At 36.5% G+C, this 20,964-nt stretch overlaps 1 protein-coding gene across 43 annotated transcripts in view; it reads left to right on the top strand.

The window, feature by feature from the left end:
- NRCAM (neuronal cell adhesion molecule) overlaps positions 1–20,964 on the top strand; it is a 166,034-nt gene that overhangs the window by 106,831 nt on the left and 38,239 nt on the right. For 31 of the 43 annotated variants that reach the window (XM_074827470.1, XM_074827469.1, XM_074827483.1 and 28 more), the window contains 10 exons: positions 274–458; positions 1,881–2,012; positions 12,795–12,938; positions 13,884–13,995; positions 14,310–14,476; positions 14,560–14,707; positions 15,258–15,382; positions 16,246–16,275; positions 17,631–17,732; positions 20,676–20,873. In XM_074827470.1, coding sequence (XP_074683571.1) covers positions 274–458; positions 1,881–2,012; positions 12,795–12,938; positions 13,884–13,995; positions 14,310–14,476; positions 14,560–14,707; positions 15,258–15,382; positions 16,246–16,275; positions 17,631–17,732; positions 20,676–20,873 — 1,343 coding nt within the window. The remainder of the gene's footprint in view (positions 1–273; positions 459–1,880; positions 2,013–12,794; positions 12,939–13,883; positions 13,996–14,309; positions 14,477–14,559; positions 14,708–15,257; positions 15,383–16,245; positions 16,276–17,630; positions 17,733–20,675; positions 20,874–20,964) is intronic. The other 12 variants (XM_074827475.1, XM_074827473.1, XM_074827487.1 and 9 more) reach the window with 1 other exon arrangement.

Here is a 20,964-nt window from a genome sequence, read left to right as displayed (position 1 = left end):
TAACTATCAGGGGTTTTAGATTAATCAGCAGACAAATGCATTCTATAATTATTAAGCCTACGAACAGATGGTCCTTGACAGTGTTAGTGAGGCTTGTCATTTCCTAGAAACAAATGCTGGCATATTTTGCACATCTGCTGGACATGCCCCAGAATCTGGGTAAAGGCTCTTAAAATAATTATTTATAAAATATATGTTCAAAAAATTAATGTATTGAACTCTCATCTCCCTTTTCTCCAGTTCCTAAATTTGATCTGTGCTTTTGTTTTCCAGACCCACACCGGTAATCCGCTGGATTAAGGAGGGTGGGGAACTGCCAGTCAACAGAACGTTTTTTGAAAACTTCAAGAAAACTCTCAAGATTATAGATGTTTCTGAAGCTGACTCTGGGAACTACAAATGTATAGCAAGAAATATGCTAGGTTCTGTTCATCATGTCATTTCAGTAACTGTGAAAGGTAATACTAAAATAATCCTTAATGTAATATTGTCAGTGCAAGACTGAAGTAAGGTTTCTAGGATAAAATATGACTGAAAGGATGAATGATAATAATAAAAAAAATCCAACTGGGGAAGTGATCGTTAAACCAAATGAAATCCTTCCAATGGTAGAAGTCAGTATCTCTAATCTCTTTTTCTTTTTTAATATGCATCAGGCTAATTGGAGATTGCACTGTAACAGTAGTAAAATAATTTCTTAGCTTGTACCAGGGCTACATTTATTTTAGATCCTTTGATTATCTGTTATTAGACTGCTTCTTTCCCTTGTTTTTGTATCTTCCCCCTCATCTATCTTCTTCATCTCCTTCTTATTGTCTCTATTTTTTTCTCTCTCCATTCATATAGCCCAGATTCTTTCTCTTCTCTATTTTACTACTGTCTTATGGTCTTATATTCTTCTTCCTTTTTCTCTCTTAATTGATATTTCTGGTTTTCTATCTTCTTCATGTTTTTTACCCAAGATGATGTCTTACTAGTTCTAAAAATGCTTACAGTATTTTTGTCCAAATAGGAATTGTAAGTATGTTTTGAATACCATGAAACAAAAAACCTGGAATGACAGCTAATTAGTCATTGAAATAATCAATTGTAGTGCTTGCTTTGCATGCTAAATAGCCATTTATTTTGTTGGAGACCAGCATAATTTTATAATAACATTCAACTTCCTTTTTAAGAGCAGAAGTTTAATTTTCTGTTTGCATCTGTCCATCAATCCAAAATCTGAATTCTAGTTGCACGATGTGATAACATATGCTATTTGTGGTTATTTATTGTAAAAGAGATGGAGACATAGATGAATGTCTTTTGGTAAGGACAGTGTTTCATCCATTTTGATCTCTTATGTTTTCAGCTGTCTCAGGTAAACATCTGGCCCCACTGCAGTCACCCATTGAATTCAGCAAGACCGAGGATTTTGCAATTTCTAAATTTCACCCTTGACATAAAATCTTTTTATATAATCAAACCTAAATTCATTTCTAACAGCCTCGCTACTGTGAGCATGGATATGTCTGAAATTAATCAGGGCCACTAGTCTCTGCAGATGCCATACTCAGATAAATTTTGCTTTCTTTAGGAAAGGCAAATTAGATTCAAAGCAGGCAACCCTAAGTGAAACAAAGAACCTCTTGTTGCTTATCTCCAAATTTTAATGCAGCAGATAGCCGATAGCTCAGTTTAGCCAAAGTATAATCTACCAGTTAATTATTGAGTATCACATATATACATATATATATATATATAAAAATTGACAGTGTAGGTGTAAGTCTGTATGTATACATACTTCGTTTGATTTTTTTTCCGGTTACCATGACTGTGTATTATGATTTTCTATACATAATTTCAGAAAACAATTGCTGTGTTTCTCTTCCTAACCCCAGCTGCACCATACTGGATAACAGCACCCAGAAACTTGGTCTTGTCTCCTGGAGAAGATGGGACATTGATCTGCAGAGCTAACGGCAACCCAAAGCCCAATATAAGCTGGTTTGCAAATGGTGTTCCCATAGCAAGTAAGATTCTTAATTACCATATGGGAGGATGAGTAAGAGAATATGAGGAACACCAGTGTGTTTTTTCAAATATAAATGAAGAGCTTGTATTTGAGTAGTTTCTGCCTGACAGGTAATACTAAATTATAAATGAGATGATAAAAATACTGTGGTTCATAAAAGAGGAACAACAAAGCGTGCCTTTGATGTGCTTGAGAGCACTAAAATTTGTGACCATTATTCTATCTGGTGTTCTGCTGGTGGTACCCGTGTAGAGATGAGGCTGTAGTAACAAAGCTGCATCACGCCCCTTTTACAGGGATATTGATGGGGTGTAAATTTTACCATAGTGTTGCATGGCAGACATGTTTGTTAGATCTCTCCTTTGCCACCCCACTGCAAGACTAATTTTGTGTAGGAATCGTAAATATGACATAAAAAGTCAAGTCCTCACATTTGTGGATGTACAGAGCACTTTTGCAGGACTAATGCAAGGTAGCTGCTATATATAGCACGACTTTACTTGGGAAGAACTTGCTGGAGGACACTGCAGTGTGTTGTCAGCTGGGTTTCACTCAGCATAGCCTGTACAGTAAAATCACACTTCGTTCTTCTACCTTTATCCTTCCTCTTTCACAAATCGTTATTATAAAAACAGACAATCTACTCTATTGACTCATGAGAGATAATTTGCTCTAAAATACTAGTCTGTGCTGACCTATTGAAGGTATGACTGTAACTTTCAGGAGTTTCAGGAGATGTTTAAGTCTGTTGATTGAATGAATGTCATGGAGTTTGGGACACGGAGGAGGATTAGCTACAGTGAGAATGTAGGAACTAGCAATCGGTAAACGAGAACACTCATTGGATATATTAACAATATTTGGGATACAAGAGAGATTAAACTGAACTGGAGGGAAAAATGTACAACTTTTTTGGGGAAAAGTAAGGGTATATGTTGAAACAGATAGAAATATTTAGCAAGGAACCCGTTTCAGGAATCCTAATTAAATGTATGTTTCAATCTCCAGCCTGAGATTTAAAATGAGAAGTTTCTATTGTTTAAATAAGTTATGTAAGCTGACATTAACTGCCTCATCAAACAATGCTATTACAGGAAAACAGGAAAATATTAATGTAATTTTATATTGTATATATTGTATGTAAATATATCATCATGCATGCCTTGTAATCACAGTTTGGTACCTGTCCTGCTCCTTCCTTTCTGGGTTTTCAGTGGTCTCATCTTCCTTACTATTTTCTATATAGTTGCCATTAACTTTTTTTGGTTTGTTTTGAGGAGATTCCTATCTTGTTGTCCTGATAGTTTCATTCTTTTCAGGCCTCCTGACTAGTAAAATCTTTTTCACCTGGCTATGAGATTCACCTTTGCATCACACTGCTTCCTTGTCAAAGCTGTAGGACATGCTGCTCAAATGACAAAGTACCTTTTTCAGAAAAGCAATGATGTGTTCTGCATTCTTGTAGGGTAGTAGTAAAACATTAAGAAACAGAGAGTTTTCAGAAGCAGCTGCAGGATGCCACCAAATTTCTTAGATATGAGGGCAGCATATAGTGGCTGTCTGGCCTTGAGGAATCAGTACATAGAGTCTTATTGAAGGGAACTCAGTAAAAATTAAGAGACTTTAATTAAATTACCCATTCAACCTCAGTAGGGGAAAAAAAAAAAAAAAAGAACACAGGAAATAAATAACCAGGTAGCTCAGCCTTATGTTAAAAGTCACTTTCACTATTGAGAAAAACTGAAGTTTTATCCACCTTAAATATTTAAATGCAAGTTGATTGGATGCTCCGATATACCGAGTCTGTCAGGGCATCTAAGAAAGAGAAGCATCAAGATCACAGAAAGTGCAGTTCTTAAGATTCTTGTGATTTTGTATTATTCTGAGTTATCAAAAGCTGGTCTGGAAACTACGAAGTACAGTGTGCCTTTTTGTTCACTTGTGACTAAATTAGAGAATTGAGCCCCTCTTCTTCCAACTGAATGATTAGTAAATCACTGTAAAAGGAAACTAAAGCAGCTGTTTCAGCTTCAGGGCAGTGCTGAGAGAGCTACACCCATGGCAGGATTTCAAAGAAAAAGAGCTACATTTGAATTTCAAAGCTCTGGTGTCATCATATATCCCACAGTGTGCCTCCTGTGGCCCAGTAATCTGTTTGCAATACTTTAATTTTCTATTGGAAAGCACAACTGGGAGATGCTTAATTCTTCCAGTTTTGTTTTTCCATAATAGAGTCAGACAGGGAAGGGGGAATGTTGAAGAAAGAACCATTCGTCCATATCTCAGTCAAAGGGTGAGGCTTAAATACCAATAGGGAAAAGAGAAGAATAAAAAAAAAGATGATGTAGTGTGTTTTAAGCACCTATGAAAAAAAAAAAGCAATGGTGTAAATTTTGTTCCAGGTTGTATTAATCAGAGTAAAAAGATATTTTTAAAGGAAGATTTTAAGTTTCTTTGAAATATTTTAGTTAATTTTCTTCAACAATAGCACTTAAAAGAAAAACTCCAGCATGTCTGAAAAGAAAGCTGCTTCAGGCATGCTGGAATGATAAGGACCTAACCTCCTAATGTTTACTCACAGGAGTAATTTGAACTCACGTGCACAGCCCCGCTGAGGTCAATTAGAATTACTTTGGCAAGTAGCAATTGAAAGTTCAGACCATGTCCTTCAATTAACACTAAGATCTGCATTATTTATACTGCTGCATAATCCGTTGCATTTTACTGCTTAGATATTCAGCATGGTTTTACAAAAGGGAAACCATGCATAAAGTATCTCAACTTTTAAAAAAGTAGCAACCCAGATTAATTGGGAAGGGGAAGCACTTCCATAATTGAACTTCAGAAAGGCATTGTAAATACTGCACAAAAGACTAATTTATTGGTTCAGTGGTTTATAGTTCATGATGAGCTATTAAATATTAAATACACACACTTAGATTTATACAAAGTAGGGTACTGAAAGGCACTGTTTATGTTCTTTCAGCATGTTCTTCACTTGTTTATATCACATTTCACATTGAAACTTAGGTTTTAGTTAGTCTTCATTAGTAATCACATTGAATTTAAGGGAGAAACATTAGCCCTTAGATTTCCTTCATGAAAGGCCTTGATAATCCCTGGCTCAGAGATTTGTCATCCGTCGTGTTCTCTGTGAGTATACACACAAGCTGTTCACCGCAGACATGGGAGGAGGGTGGGGAGAAATCTGCTGGAATCAGATGCCCTGAGGAGTTCAGTCTCGGAGAGGAAAGGACTGCCAGGGCAGACATTTATCCACTGCTTCTGCTGTCATTGTGTTGGAACTGTGCATCTGGCCTAGGAACTGCAGCTGATTTGAAAACCTTTGATAATCATTTTTTTTAATTCTGCACAAGATTGTCAAAGGATGGTTGTGACTAGTGCAAGTAATCACCTGCTGTCCCTTTGGAGGTAGCTGTACTATCAGAATGAGAAACTTGGAAACAAGGATTTCAGTGATCACAGGAAAATATTTTGCTGAGGAGCAAGTGAGATTGGTAAGAAAAGGAAAAGTGCATCTTCTTCCATGTCCCGTCTCTTCCAGAATTAAGTCTTTGTCAGTTCACTGTAAGTGGTAGAGTAAGGCAAAACTGGATTTCTTGTTTCTTGTTTTTCTTGCTTAGGTTCAGTCTTGGTTTGACCCTATAGGTACTCAGGTGTCTGATGCACTATACTGCCCACTCTTGCTATTTCACTACCAGTTTTGTGTTCAACTCTGAAATCATAGCTTCCAGCCCTGTCCCCTCAAAAAGAACAAAAGAGGATTCTAGTCGTGTGGATAATATGGTATTTAGGCAATATGATCAGAGATGTGAGAGAACAGGTCTGTCTTGCATACCAGCCCCCGATTTGGGCTTTCAAATGTTATGAGGAGAATCAGCTACAGCCAGAGGAATGTTAACTGGATGCTTATTCATAGATCATATGATTCATGATCTACAGAAATCCAGGATGTCCCTCCATAGGGGACATATCTCCTTATAAAGCTGCCTCGATGACTGCGCACTGTATATTCCTCCCAGTTTTCTTGGCTGGTTGGTTGATAATATTAAATCCTGGGTCTATCACATTCTCCTGTTGTCTAATCTATCTGAAAACAGATGTCCAAAATTATACAAATAATTCTTAAAAAATCCCATTTCAGTCATTCAATTGTAGTTAGTTCTAACCACAGAAAGACTCTTCTAGTTTTGAAAATGGTAACTATATTTATAAATTACTCATGAATGTGAGTTTTTGGAAGAATAAGCAGGTCAAGAAAAATGATAGGATACTTCTAGCAAAAGTTACTGTAATACAAATGATCCTGTGATCCTGTCAGAACTTGAAAGGCATACATGAGCATAACTATACAAGGACAACGTGTTTTTACATTTGTATCAGAAAAAAAGCACCTAACCTTCTGTCTTTGCTTTCCTCATATATTTCCACAATAGGAGGGTCTTCAAAGCTATCTCTGAGGTTAGAGTTGTTGAAAATCACGGCTTGAGAGCCAGTACTGATCTCATGCTCCCATTTACATTTACTGCTATTTGTGCATAAACTTAAGGACAGATTTACAGTAATGGTGGAACTACAATAACAAACATTCAGTATAAAAATCTGTCGCAGCGGAAGAGTCAGATCAGTCAGAGCTGACCTAGTAGTTAGTTTATTGAGTTCTAATCAGTAAATTTAGGTATGTAAAATATTTAATAAGTACAGATGGATTGGCAGTCAATATTCTACTATTTACTACACTTAAAAGTCAGTCGGGATACAAAGATTATTGCGTAAGCTTACTGTAAGTATCTTAAATGTTACATGCATGCAAAAAAATGTCACTTACCAACCCCTCAATGTCTGGTGTCAGGTAAGGGAATTCTCAACCTCCAAGGGTAGCTTTGAGAGGCATCCCTACTCAAGGGGAGATCACCGCCATGCAGCCAGCTGCTATGGAGGGAGATCCCAAAGGGCCCTGATGGCTTTAGGTATTTATAGCGTGAAGTGGTTGATCTGTAGTCAGATTTCCTGCTGAGTTAATGCAGTTTCGGCTGCTTATCAGCCCAGTCTCCAGCCAACCGGGGTTTTTGTTGGGTTTGGTGCTGAGTCCTCACTGATAGCCTCGCACAATAGGATTAACTTTGATAAGGCCTACTTGCTGAGCATCTGCCGGGACCAAAGTTCAGTAAGTTCAAACAGAAGGAGAGCATCCATCACAAAATCTAAATCAAATAATTGTCTCAGCTTCTCTGAGAAACTAATATTCTGCTATTGATGCAAAATGATAGCTCTGCTTTACAAAAGAAATGAGCAACTAGGCACTATAACACTTAAACAACTGACTTCATCTTACTACATTCGTTTTCCAACAATCATATGTAGTCACTATGAATGCATAGCAGGACTGATTACTTTTGATTCATAACTTTGATTTGCTAAAAAAATGCAGGCATCTAAAGACAGTAATGAATATTTCTGTTCTTTTCTAAAGAGAAATTACTCTCTGCTTTCACTTTGTTTTTCTGTGACATTTTACTGATCTAGGTAAGATTAGCTCTTACACGTGCCAAAGATGTGTGCGTTCTCATTGATACATGGAAAAGCAGTCAAATAATTTTTTCCCTTTCTTCTCAAGCTTGTTTTCAGCCAGAAGGAATCTCTAGTACAACATCTGAGAATTACATCAGCATTGTCACTATAGAATAGAAACAGTTAGTACTCGCATATCCTACAAACTGTGATTGTAATCCACAACATGCTTCTGGAAAAAAATATGTACCACCATACTTCTTAGGCAACAAAACCCACCCTAGTTCAGTGCCCTGTGGGACCTGGAGTCTTAAGTTAGCCAAACTGAGAACTTCTGATGTCGGCTGGATCTCATACTCACCTTGTCGTATTTCAGAATATGGTAACAATATAAGGAACTCTGATTTCAGGAATTATGATTTTCACATTATTAGCTTTTTAAACAACAGCAAATTACAGAATTGCAATCAAAGATATATACCTCTTTCCCAGTGAATTATTTTCAATCTACATTGTTTGTTAGGTTAATTTAAAACCACAGTATCACAGCTGTGATAGTAGTTGGGGGTGAAAGGAACATCTAATCCAATCTGCCTGCTCAAATCAGGGTGTTATCTGCATCTGGTTGGTCAGGACTGTGTCCAGACAGATTTTGATTATCTCCAAGGACAGACTCCATCATGTCCCTGAGCATCCTGTTTCAGGGTCTGACCACCCTCACAATAAAAACTTTCTTTTTATGTTTAAGTTAAAAAACCCCACAACCCCATTCAATGGATTTTTTTTTCCCACTTTTACAGAGAGCTTAATGATCTGAGCTGAAGAATTTAAAGTTGGTAGACCAATTTCATGTCTTAATAATTTTCTGCCCAAAATACATACTTTTCTTAGAGATCAGGCCAAAGTTTGTATCATTTCTTTGGACTGATAACATTATGTTATATGCTGCATCATCAGTTGACAGTTGTTCTGCTCTTCATTGTGTTTAGCTTCCTGAATTTGCATAAATGCACATTGACCAGCAACTAAAATTGATCAGGAAAATTAGATATTTCAATGGATAAGGGTAAAATATCTCAATAAAATCTGGATTTTTTTTCCTTCCAGTTTTAAGCATAATAGTGGGTTTTAACTGCTTCTGCTCAGAGACCACATTTCATTCTGCCTTTTTTTCCAGGAAGAAAGTAATAATGGTGCCATAGTGGTTATTTAAACATACTAACAAAAGTAATTGCTTGGGCTGCCTGAAGTTTATGAAACAGATGGAAGTATGCATTCAGATGAACAGAAGATATTCAGGGTACTGATGACAAACTATGACAAAAGTATCTGATGGAAGCTATACCTTCTCTGTACAGGAATATGCTGTACATGGCTATAGAGTCAAGACGCTGTCTTAGAATACAAAGTGATGTAAAACCGGGTGAAACCAGGCAATTGGGTCTTTGTCCAGAAAGGTCATAAACACGTTCATAAGCTGAGACTCGATGTTAGCGGCATTAAATGTTGACTGTTACAGGGCACATGTTCAACTGTCTGTTACAGCAGCAGAACTCCTATAGCAAATACTCATCATGCATTATCCCAATTGTACAAACCCATTTTAAGTATTATGTAATTCTTTGCTATTTTACCTATCAGTGCCAAATTCAGATTTGTCAAATGTGTCAAAAACATTTTCTCCTTTTCATGCAGCTATCCTGTAATGTGACCAGAATCCTTGTAAAGGCAAACAAGCAGTGCTTCAGTGGCCCTGCCATTGCTCTTTTCCCAGAAAAAGGAAAAAAGCACATGAGAAGGGCTGAACTACTGCATGCCTTCTTTGCCTCAGTCTTTACTAGCAAGACTCAGCTTCAGGAATCCCAGGTCCCAGAGACCAGGGGGAAAGACTGGAAAAAGATGTACCCTTGGTGGAAGATGATCAGGTCAGGGAATACTTGAGCAAACTGGACATATGTAAGTCCATGGGCCCTGATGGGGTGCACTCATGAAAAGAAAAGGTCACTTCTATCTTCAAGAAGGACAAGAAGGAAAACCCAGGGAACTACAGGCCGATCAGCCTCACCTTAATTCCTGGGAGGGTGATGGAGCAGCTAATCCTGGAAGCCATTTCCAGGCACATGACAGACAACAGAATCATCAGGAGTAGTCAGTAGGGCTTCAACAAGGGGAAGTCATGTTTGACCACCTTGGTAAACTTCTACAATGAAAAGACTGGCCTGGTAGACAAGGAGAGAGCACTGGATATTGTCTACCAATCATGTGTACACAGGCTGGATGAGCAGACAGCAGGCACAGAGAGTGGCGATCAGTGGTGCATCTAGTTGGAGGCCAGTCACTAGCAGCATACCCCAGGGGTCAATACTGGGTCCAGTCCTGTTCAAAATCTTCATTAATGATCTGGATGATGGGTCAGAGCGTACCTGCAGCCAGTTTGCTGATGACACAAAACTGGGAGGAATGGCTGATACACCAGACAGTCTTGAGTCCAGAGGGATCTCAACAGGCTGGAGAAACGGACTGACAAGAACCTCATGAAGTTCATCAAGGAGAAGTGCAAAGTCCTGCACCTGGGTAGGCACAACCCCATGAACCAGTACATGCCAGGGGCCACCCAGCTGGATAGTAGCTTAACAGAAAAGGACTTGGGCATCCTGGTGGACGCCAGGTTGACCATGAGCCAGCGATACGCCCTTGTCGCAAAGAGGCTAATGTCATCCTGGCTACATTAGACAAAAGTATTGCCAGCAGGTCAAGGGAAGTGATCCTTACCTCATCTGGACAGCTGACCCTAGGTGGCCCTGCTGGAGCAGGGGGTTGGACCAAGTGACCTCCAGAGGTCCCTTCTAGCCTCAATGATTCTGTGTGTGTGAGTGCAGCAGTGTGTGCTTAGGATCATGAAAGCAGCTGGATAATACAGCATCTAACTTTTAAGGCCTAGCCCTGCAAAACACAGTGTAGCACATGCGCAAAGACTTGTAGGTTCTGTTGGTGTTGCGTGGGAGGATGAGGCATGTCAGAAGACAGACTGTTGGAGTAGATGCCAGTCTCAACAGGGAGCTTTCTCAAATTGGTGCCCTTTAGCAGGCAGGTGGCTAGACCAGTCAAATGGAAGCACTGCCTAACCTGACACTTTCCTCACTTTTTTTTTTTTCTTCCTCTTGGGACCTACAGCTTGAAGCCCTTTTCTGAGAACAGGCACCTATCTACTTTCCTTCAAATAACTGAAGAGGGATATCTCTTTTTTTCTTTAAATACAGCCATGGGAAGGGAAGATGCTACCTTTCTTTTTATGTGATAATTTAATGGTTAGATTATTCTTTTAAGATCCAGTTCCTTCTTCAGTCATAGAGAATTGAACTAATGGCTTCCATCTCTCTGAAGGGGTCCTACTGCCTGTAAGGTTTTATGTATGAGAGTGTGTGTGAGGGGGGTACTCTGTGCCCCCGTTAAAGACCTGTCTGCGTACAGAAGATGCTACAGGATTCAGAGGGCATGTGTGGAGGGAAGCCCAGAGCCCGGGGAAGGAAGTAGCCATGATTGGAACTGCTGTGGGCAGATCTCCTACCTCCTGGGAGGGTGGTTGTGCATATCTTTCATTTAACAGTGATTTGTATGCAGAAACAGACCACTTCTCAGAGCTGACTGGCCTGCCTGCTGGGCTACTCACCTGCTCCATCTATTTTCAGCCCATGAATCTTTTAATGAAAATGGCATTACATAGAATAGGAAACAATGTGAAACATGGAACACAACAGGAAGTAAAGCAAAAGTGGAGAAAAATAAGTGCCAGCAATCCAGAAGTCCAGAGAATAAGCATTTAAAATTCCAGTTGTACCTTTTTCTCCCTCTCCAAAATTTTTGAATTTGTGATTTGAACTCAGAGTGATGGAAGAGTTAAAAACTGAGTTGAAAACTGTTCTTGAGGCATCTGATTGGAAATTTGATGTAATTACTTTACATGCAAAATGGCCTTAGAGTTCACCTAAGATGGAAATACCCTTAAGCAGGAGCACAGAACTGTCATCCTCTTCATCTGCTTTCTTCTCTCTTAGAGAATTCAGTAATAGATACTTCAGTAGATTTGAGAAAATGTAGGAGAAATTTCTCCATTTTCTTTACAGATGAGTACTGAGGTATTGTCTAAATCAAAAGGTTTTGTCACTTACAGAAACTTGATATTAGTTTAGTTAATTGATCTTTTCCATGAATCCAAAGAAATAAGAAATGATTTTATATGAAAATGTCTTCCACAAATATACTTATTTTCTCAAGCTCAAATAAAATAGAAGGGTGTCAATTTTGATGCAACCAAACTATGATGCATTTATTTATGCATATATGCATTTATTTTTCATATTAATATAAAAATAATTTTATCATTAACTTTCAATATTAATAATACATTGATGTGTTTTTATTTAATGTTTTCTTAAAATATTAAACTACAGTTTATGCATTTTCATACAGTGCGGTGTTACAAGCTAAGTTTTTTCTCCATTATACCTCTCTAACTCTATCCAGTTGTATCATAAATGACAGCTATTATTCTTCAGTAATATCTTAGAATTTTATTTCTGGTTATATTCTCGATTCTTCTGGGATGCAAGAGCTGTTTGACAGCTCAGGCTACTACAGAACAGTTGAGGAAATGGCATTGTATAATTCTTACATAAGGGAAAGGGTGCCACCTACTGAATTACTGTCACTGCTCCTGTGAAGACTTGATTTTGTGTGAAAGAATTGCTTATGCTTTACTCTGAGATAGTTTTCAACTGAGTAAGGCTATTTTTATATTTGGAGAATTATTTGTGGTATAGCAATCAATTTGAAAAGCTGAAACTTTAAAGTCACAGAGGACTGTGTCATTCTAACAGCATTTTCTTTTGACATTCAGAAACATTTCCTTATTTTTGTAGATACTGTCTGTATTTGCCTGAATCTTGTCATATCAGTATTTTTTTGCTGTAGTGCATGCAAAATATGATCTCAGCTTCACTTCTTTGAAAAACAAGCAAAAACCCCTTCCGAAAATGGGAAATCAACCATCCTGCGTTAAATATTTGTAGAATTGGAAGAACTTCCTTAATCATATTGAAATTCATATCTTAACTAGTTAACAGTCACCCAGGAAAATAGAAAGGGCATATTAGTTTTTCAAATTGTTTCTTCTTTTCAGAAGTATGAAACATATCATCCAACAGCGGTTTAGGAAAAGCAATTTGGTTTTTTTTCTTTACACCAACAGTTGCCCCAGAAGATCCTAGCAGAAAGGTAGATGGTGATACCATTATTTTCTCACATGTGCAAGAAAGATCAAGTGCTGTCTATCAGTGCAATGCTTCTAATGAATATGGATACTTGCTAGCAAACGCATTTGTGAATGTTCTGGGTAAGAAACAGATTTTATATTTCTCAGATTTGTTGGGTATTCAGTTATCTCCTGCTAATACACGGATTGCATGCTCAAGCCTTGCTTGAGGTCTTCAGTGGGAATGAACATATTTCCTGAGCCTTGTAAAAGGCAAGGGTATACATACCTTGCTTTTTGTAAGATATTCTTGAATTTTACTTTCACTATTCCTAAGAAGGATAGTTGTGAAAGCTGGAGAAAACTTGGAAGAAATTTTATCTCTTTTGTTTGTTTCTGTAAATCAAGAAAACAGAAGCATAACAAATAAAGCAGGAGTTAATATTCCTTAATTTAGTATGTTTCAGTACACTTTCACTGATTGTGGATGTTCTGGATCAGTTAAACAGGTGATTTCTAAATTGGTGTTGCAAGGGGAGATGATAATGCATTTATCTTGAAGGTCTCCCAAGAATGTGTTTCTAGTTACAATATATTGTGGCCTCTCTAATTCTTCTCACTGAATTTAACAAAGCTAGTAGCAAAATCCTGGGCAGAATGGCCTCTAAACACTCTCCTCCAGGAACTGGCAGATCTTTTGATTGAGAGACACTGTCTTTTCAATGAAAGAAAATACATCTTAGCTTCTTTTTGCCTGCAGGAATTATGTAGTTCAGTCTGTTCCCAGGAGTTTACCTTGAAGTATATTCTGATTTAAATTTTCCAGTTGAAATCATTGCCTTTGGTGATAATCCCTATTACTTGTAAACAGGGAAGAAGCATCTGTTTTTCACAAGATAATTCTCCTACATTGACGTTTCCTCAGGCTACTAACAGTAGAACTCAAAAATTCTAGACTGAGTTCTAGACTGAGATCAGAAATCACTTCAGAGAAGGATGTTAACATACAATTCTTTAGGCCATTCTTGATGTCTTATTTTGTATTTGCATCTTTATATCTATATCCAGATATCTTTGTCTTTTCAGCTGAACCACCAAGAGTTCTAACTCCTGCTAATAAACTGTATCAAGTAATTGCAGATAGTCCTGCATTACTCGACTGTGCTTATTTTGGTTCACCTAAGCCTGAAATTGAATGGTAAGCTATAGTTGTTGTGCTTAGTTATGTAAAAAGTTCCAGTTATATCTATGGAAACAAACATTTAAGTATTTTTACTTATTTACAATTCAAAAATAGTGTATTTTTTAATATATGCTGATTACAACATGCTAGTACAGTATTACATATACTTAACAACAGTTAAATTATCCCTACAGAATCATGTTTAAATTTCATTATGTGATTCTGTCTGTATTTTCTAATGTGGCAGTCCCAAGTCTGCATTTGCTGATAATAAAATACCACAGAATTTAACTATGATGTCGGATAATGATATTACTTTTTATATAAAGGTTTAAGGGAGTGAAAGGTAGCATCTTGCGTGGAAATGAATACGTTTTCCATGATAATGGAACCTTGGAAATTCCGGTGGCTCAGAAGGATAGTACTGGTACATACACATGTGTAGCAAGGAATGAATTAGGAAAGGTACAAAATGAGGTGCGATTGGAAGTTAAAGGTAAGAAATGAATCATTCTTTCATCACAGGTTAGTATAGAACTTCAGACTTTCTAAATATCTAATAGTCATTTTAAATTTCAGATCCAACAATGATAATTAAACAACCAGAATACAAAGTGATTCAGAGATACGGCCAAGTTTCATTTGAGTGTATAATAAAACATGATTCTACCTTATTACCAACAGTTATATGGTTGAAGGACAATGATGAACTGCCAGATGATGAAAGGTATGGACAAAATACTTTTCCTTTATTTTTAATTTTCTGGTTTCTTTTGTCTGCTCCTTTTCCTGATCTTTGAAAGGAACATATTGACCTATTGACATTTTCCAAGGAAGATTGATAAGTATCATTACTATCCCATATTTGGTGACTAAAGGTCTTACGAAGTGTGTTGAAAATATTAAGATAGAATTCAAAATAAAATGAGATGTAAAAATCTTTAATTGTGCACATTGACCATGTATATCAATTGTAAGGAGAAGATAATTGGCATAAGAAGCCAAACAGATAATGGAAGACTGTTTTGCTCTAGATCACAGATAGTAAAAAGTTGTTTGAGTATATTTAGAAATAAAAGCACATTAGGACAGACAGTTGCTGTGGGAAGATGGTCAAGAGCAATGTAGAAAAGGCTGACGTAGTCCCATAGCTTACATTGCTGTCTAGGTATTTGCTGAAATACACAAGTATATGGGATTTGGTAATGTCTTATGCAAGATTCTTATAACAGTACCAGTTATTGAAAAATCAGTGGCTGAATCTATTGTATTTACAGGTTTCTAGTTGGTAAAGACAACTTGACCATTATGAATGTAACTGATAAAGATGATGGAACATACACTTGCATAGTTAATACTACTCTGGACAGTGTTTCAGCAAGTGCTGTGCTTACTGTTGTTGGTAAGAATACTCTCAAACTTTATGATAGCAGAACTGTAAGTATGAAAGCAGCATTAGATTAAAATTAAAAGCATAAATGTGGTTTTGGTTTCTAGGACAGGAAAAAGGAAATGTCACCTATTTGTAAATGTGTTTCAGTTTTTTAAAAATAGTCTTACCCTAAAGTTCGCCTTTGAATCACCTACTTATAGGAAGATCCAGTAGCTACAGGACACATTCAGTTTCATGCTGTATAGGTTTTTATTTAGATTACGTCTGAGCTAACACAGTAGATTAGGTATTGCAGAGTATTTGAACGTAAACATGTTATTGCAGGAATCTCTTCTGCAGCTAAACTATGCTTCTGAAAGACTGAGCATGCTTGGTCGTATGACTTCTCAAGGATTTTCTTTTAAAATCAGTTCTTCTGTTCAGTTTCTGTGATTGCAGATTGTTGTAAAATATATCACCTTGCCCCTTCTCCCAATTTGTAACAGAGTTTTAAGTAGATGTCCTGAATGATTCCTACCTGAGTTCAAGCTGAGATTCGAAGTCAAGTATGCTTGTGTCTTAAAATTGTGTTGTGGTCTTATGCCTATCCAGGAATGACATATGTCAAATGTCAAGTACTTACTTATAAGTTTTATTAAGATTGCTTACTTTATTTATTTTCTTGATCTATCTGTATTAAAAAAATTGATAAAATATTCTAGAATATTTTTACAACTTTTCAGTGAAAAACGATCAATGTGCTGTTTAAAATCAGCCATTTACTCGAAATAAGTTAACTTTTCTTTGTCTCTATAGTCTTTAACTGCCTACAGTATTCTTCTGTTTCTTTGGCTACTAACTGATCAAATCCTTTATATTAATGTTCTTTTCAGCTGCTCCCCCAACTCCAGCTATCATTTACGGTAAACTAATACAAAGTTCTCTTTCTACATCATCTGCTAAATGTATTTCTCATTTACCTATTGCAAAGTGAAACATTTCTTTTTTTCCTCTTTTTCCTGTGTTTGTTTGTGTGTGTGTGTGTTTTCATCCCATTTTACCAACTGCTTCATTACTGGAGTACTGGATTTTGGAATTAGACAGTGCAGGTTGCTTTGTATTTTAGGGAATTAATGATTTTCAGAGATAAATTATTTTTAATTAAAGTTGCTTATAGTGTTTTTCTCATAGAGAACACTGTAATGCAATATAGTTATATAATAAGTGAAATACCTAACAGGTAAATCCAACTGTTCATTGAAAGCTAATTCACTATCAAAGAACTTGCACCAACCAAATTATGGTATGTTTTTGCATTGCTTTTGGTGACTGCTGTGTAGGCCTGGTGTACTTTATTTCAGTTTGTCATCACTTTACTTCACTCATTAAATGGGTAGGACCATATTGACCAGTTTGGTTTATGATTGATGAAATTGCTAATAAGGATTTTAAAGTTAAAGTTGAAATTCCCCCAGAAATCTGTCGGTCAGATACAGTCTTACATCTGACAGTATGCAGCCTTTAGTTTGGTAGCATTGTCTCTGAATTTGGGTTTTAAAATGCAATATATTGTGCCTAAAACACTTCTAAGTATGAGCATCTTAGGCTCTTATATGTAAATCCTATCCCATTCAGTAAAAATGCTTATGTGCTCTTAAATGAACCTACTTATTAGTATTGATTTTTGTGTAACAAATCACATAATGAATTATTTTCAGCAATTTGGAATGGACAATTACATCTTTATGCATTATATTAACAACTTGCATGGTATTTCAGGATTTTTTTAAAGTACAGCAAAAAATGAACGACTTAGTAACTTGCAGTTAGTTTCTATTTGAACTATACTTGTTTCGAATTCACATTCAAAATATTTGTAGTGATTCTAGAAAAGCTTCTTCAGTGTGAGTACTTCTTTATTTTTCATGTTTTATTAAATATTTCTAGTTACAATGGATAACCACCCATAATCATTCAAAGATAAACTAAACATGCATTTCATAATTCTTTGCATCTCTTTACATTTTTATATCACAGTGCAATCAGACATAGATAAAATAAAAAATAGATTCTTGTTAATGTATAGAAGCTTCCAGATACATCAGTTCTCCATTTTATCTCTGTTTTGTAACAATTGCATGCTAATGGTCATTAAGTCATGCTTACATAAGTGAGTAGATCTGCCCTGCTGTATTTTGATTGGAATGTAAGGATTTTTTCAAAGATGAGACTACATATTCTGGTGTGATTATTTACTTTGTGTTCATTTGTTTTACAGCTCGGCCAAATCCACCCTTTGACTTGGAATTGACAGGTCAGCTAGAAAGAAGCGTTGAACTCTCATGGATACCAGGAGATGAAAATAACAGTCCCATTAAAAGTATGTTTGTATATATTGCACTACGTTAACAGCATTACATTAACTGTTCTCAAATTCCAAAGAGTTCTGAGATAAGTTTTGTGTGCAGCATGGAAGAATGGTAAAGTCATTTGCTACAGTTGCCATTTATTTACAGAACAAAAATTCACTACATGTCCTGTACTGTGTGGCCAAGCAGGAAGTCTTATTTACTGCCCTAAAGAGCTGGGCTTTTGATCCAAAAATCTGTGTTAGTTAATGTAGAAGTTGATAGTGATATGAGCTCTGTCTGACAAGGTCTAGTCTTACGAATATGTAGACTTGTTCATTAGTTGTATGCTTCTGAAGGAGAGAGCTACTAACATCTTGCATTAACTCTTCTGTCATTCCCATGAATTTGAAATAACATCAGTAACAGTATCTTTAGGGATTATCCATCACTACTGATACAGAAGCTTATTTTTCATGAAAATATAAGGCAGATAGTTTTTCTATTTATTTCTAGTCCAGACAGTTGAAGGAATAAAGCATGTCCAGAAGACAGAGAAAATAAACATCTATAAACTTTCGAGACAGGAAATTGATCTTAAATGCTATTATTCCTCCCAGTAGAACATGATGAAAGATCCTCTTGCTTATAGTGAGCAGAGAGGATGGAGGGGGAATGTAGGAGGAAGGAAGAAGGATGTTACTGTTCATCTTCCAAAAAATAATAGGATCAGAAAGATTTGTCAGGGCAGTATTTTCATTATGAGCAACTTAATGTAATTATTTCATTATTTATGCAGTGTAGTTTTAGTTAATAACTGCTACAAGTTACCAAAACAAGTGTACACATTGTATTTGGAATGAATGAGTTAGGCTGACTTTTCAAGTGTTGCTTTTCAGGGTCTGATGCTGGTCAGTATCAATACTGAACACAAACCATAAGGAACAGGCATCTGGAAAGGAAGTTTTGTAAAGACAGAATTCCAGAACACATCAAAGATTTTGATTGCATTTTAATGAAACACCAAGGAATTTTACTGAAGTTTTACACTTTCAGACTTGTTGAATGTATATCAACTAGTAATATACTTTTAAAAATATAATATATAGAAGATTAATGTAAATAATTGAATTGCATTTAAGCTATGGCTTATTCATATACTCTTATATCAGTATTTTCATTTTTTTTCCAGACCAGAAGACACAAGTCTTGCCTTTCTATAGAAAAGAGATCACACTGTTTTAAAATAGATGATACTAGGTGGTGTTGGCTCATGTCAGAGTTTTTCTAGAAGCAAGATATTGCATGCACTCTGATATTGGAAATTGAACTCTTCTGACTAAATAATGCTGGTTTTAATTATGATACAATTTATATTGCTATGTGGTCCCCTGAGAGCCTGCAAAATAAGGCATTTGCTTCATAAATAAGCCTATTATTGCTGCTGCTATCACTTCAAAGTGCAGATCAAGACTCCAGGACAGCACTTCATTATGAGTGATCCTTTTACACAAGTAATATGACTGTCATGCTAGAATCTCTCTGAAAGCTCAGATAGATTCTTTTTTCCTTGAAGTCTCCTATAAATTGTTCTACTAGTGTTGCAGACAGAATGCTAGTTACTGGGGAAGCAAAAAGCAGTAGTGAAAACTTTGTGGGTGCTTTTTTTTTTAGCATGTAATATTCTCAGCTTTTCAACAAAGACTTTGGTCCAGAAAACATCCTCTCCCAAGACCTTTATCTCTGAGCACACAACACCAGCTATAACTCAAGCAGTAATTTGGGACCAGTTCTCCCTCTTTCTTACTACTCAGGTCAGGATGAAATCTGAAAACCTTAAGTCTGGAAGGGTATGATTTGTACCACATACCTATTTTACTTCTTGAACATCTTGACTTCTCAAGCTGTTGTGCATCATTTCTATGTGGTACTGTAAGCATTCTTCTAAAAGCAATTTTTAGATGCCACTCAGATTTCTTCAGTAGTGCAAACAGGGTGTGTTCTGAGTCATATTCTGGCCCCTTGTCCCCACCTATACATGAGATAGAGGAAGATTTTTGTTACACAACACACAAACATTTGATGCTCATGTAAATTTCATATATCTAAACTTAAGGTTGCATGGAATGTACTCAGACTACACATTCTTCTCCCACTTATTTACTGTATCCTAACAATTCCTCCTAAGTGTTTCAAAATTTCTCTCTTATACCTAAGAGCTGGAAGCTTTTTTGGCTGTTTCAGAGCTGAAAAAAATGTCCTTTTGTCTTTGATAATGAATATGGTTTTCTTTTTGGAGTTCTACAAACCTATTTATCCCTGAGGTTATATACTTTTTAGGGTCTTAACTGTAATCATTGTAATGTTCACACAGAGAACTCTCGAGAAGTTTAACTTCTGAACGTACATTCCTTGACTTAATTTGAAGATACTAAAAAGTGCTCTCGAAAACCTTCCTCAAGTATGGTTCTTGACTTTAAATAGTTCTTCACTATCCCAGTATCACTGGGGAAATGGAATATTTGGAGAGTTTTAATATTGTACAGGTACTACTTGCTGTCAGCTTGATACAACTAAGACCAATATATTTGTCAGCCAGATATTACTTTTACATCAAAATTCCAATCTTGTCCCACTTTCTTGCTGTGATAGTTCAAGGGTTCCTGTTACATTAAAATCCGGTACCTGAGAGAGAGCTCTTGTAATAATATGTCACCTGACAGACAGCTGCATTAGTGAGAATACCAAATAATAAAAGTAAGAGTGTTTCTATTATATTTCTACCTAGGCAGTACTTTTGAGATCCACAGTACAGATCTGTGTTGTGGTTTATATGCTTATATTTCAATTTCCATGATTTTTAAAAAGGTTGATTGGACCACTCCTTTCTGATTAGCTCATTCAGAAGTGCCTACACTGATCTAGAAAGGCATTGCAAGTTTTGACATAAAGTTGGAGTCAAATTCTGTTTACAGACTTTGTGATTGAATATGAAGATGGGCTGCATGAACCAGGGGTATGGCATTACCAGACGGAAGTTCCTGGAACTCAGACAACAGTACAGTTGAAGTTGTCTCCGTACGTCAACTACTCATTCCGTGTGATAGCTGTCAATGAGATTGGCAGAAGTCAGCCAAGTGAACCATCTGAGCAGTACCTGACAAAATCTGCAAGTAAATAATTATTCCCCCTTACCAGTGATTGCTTTATACTATGAATGGCATTGAATTTGCTTGTAATACGAACAGCGGTCATTCTTGTTTA

Source organism: Strix aluco, chromosome 5 (genome assembly GCF_031877795.1).
Source record: "Strix aluco isolate bStrAlu1 chromosome 5, bStrAlu1.hap1, whole genome shotgun sequence".
Classification (NCBI taxonomy): domain Eukaryota; kingdom Metazoa; phylum Chordata; class Aves; order Strigiformes; family Strigidae; genus Strix; species Strix aluco.
The sequence above is the reverse complement of the archived record's forward strand: the minus strand, read 5'-3'. Positions and strand labels throughout refer to the sequence as shown.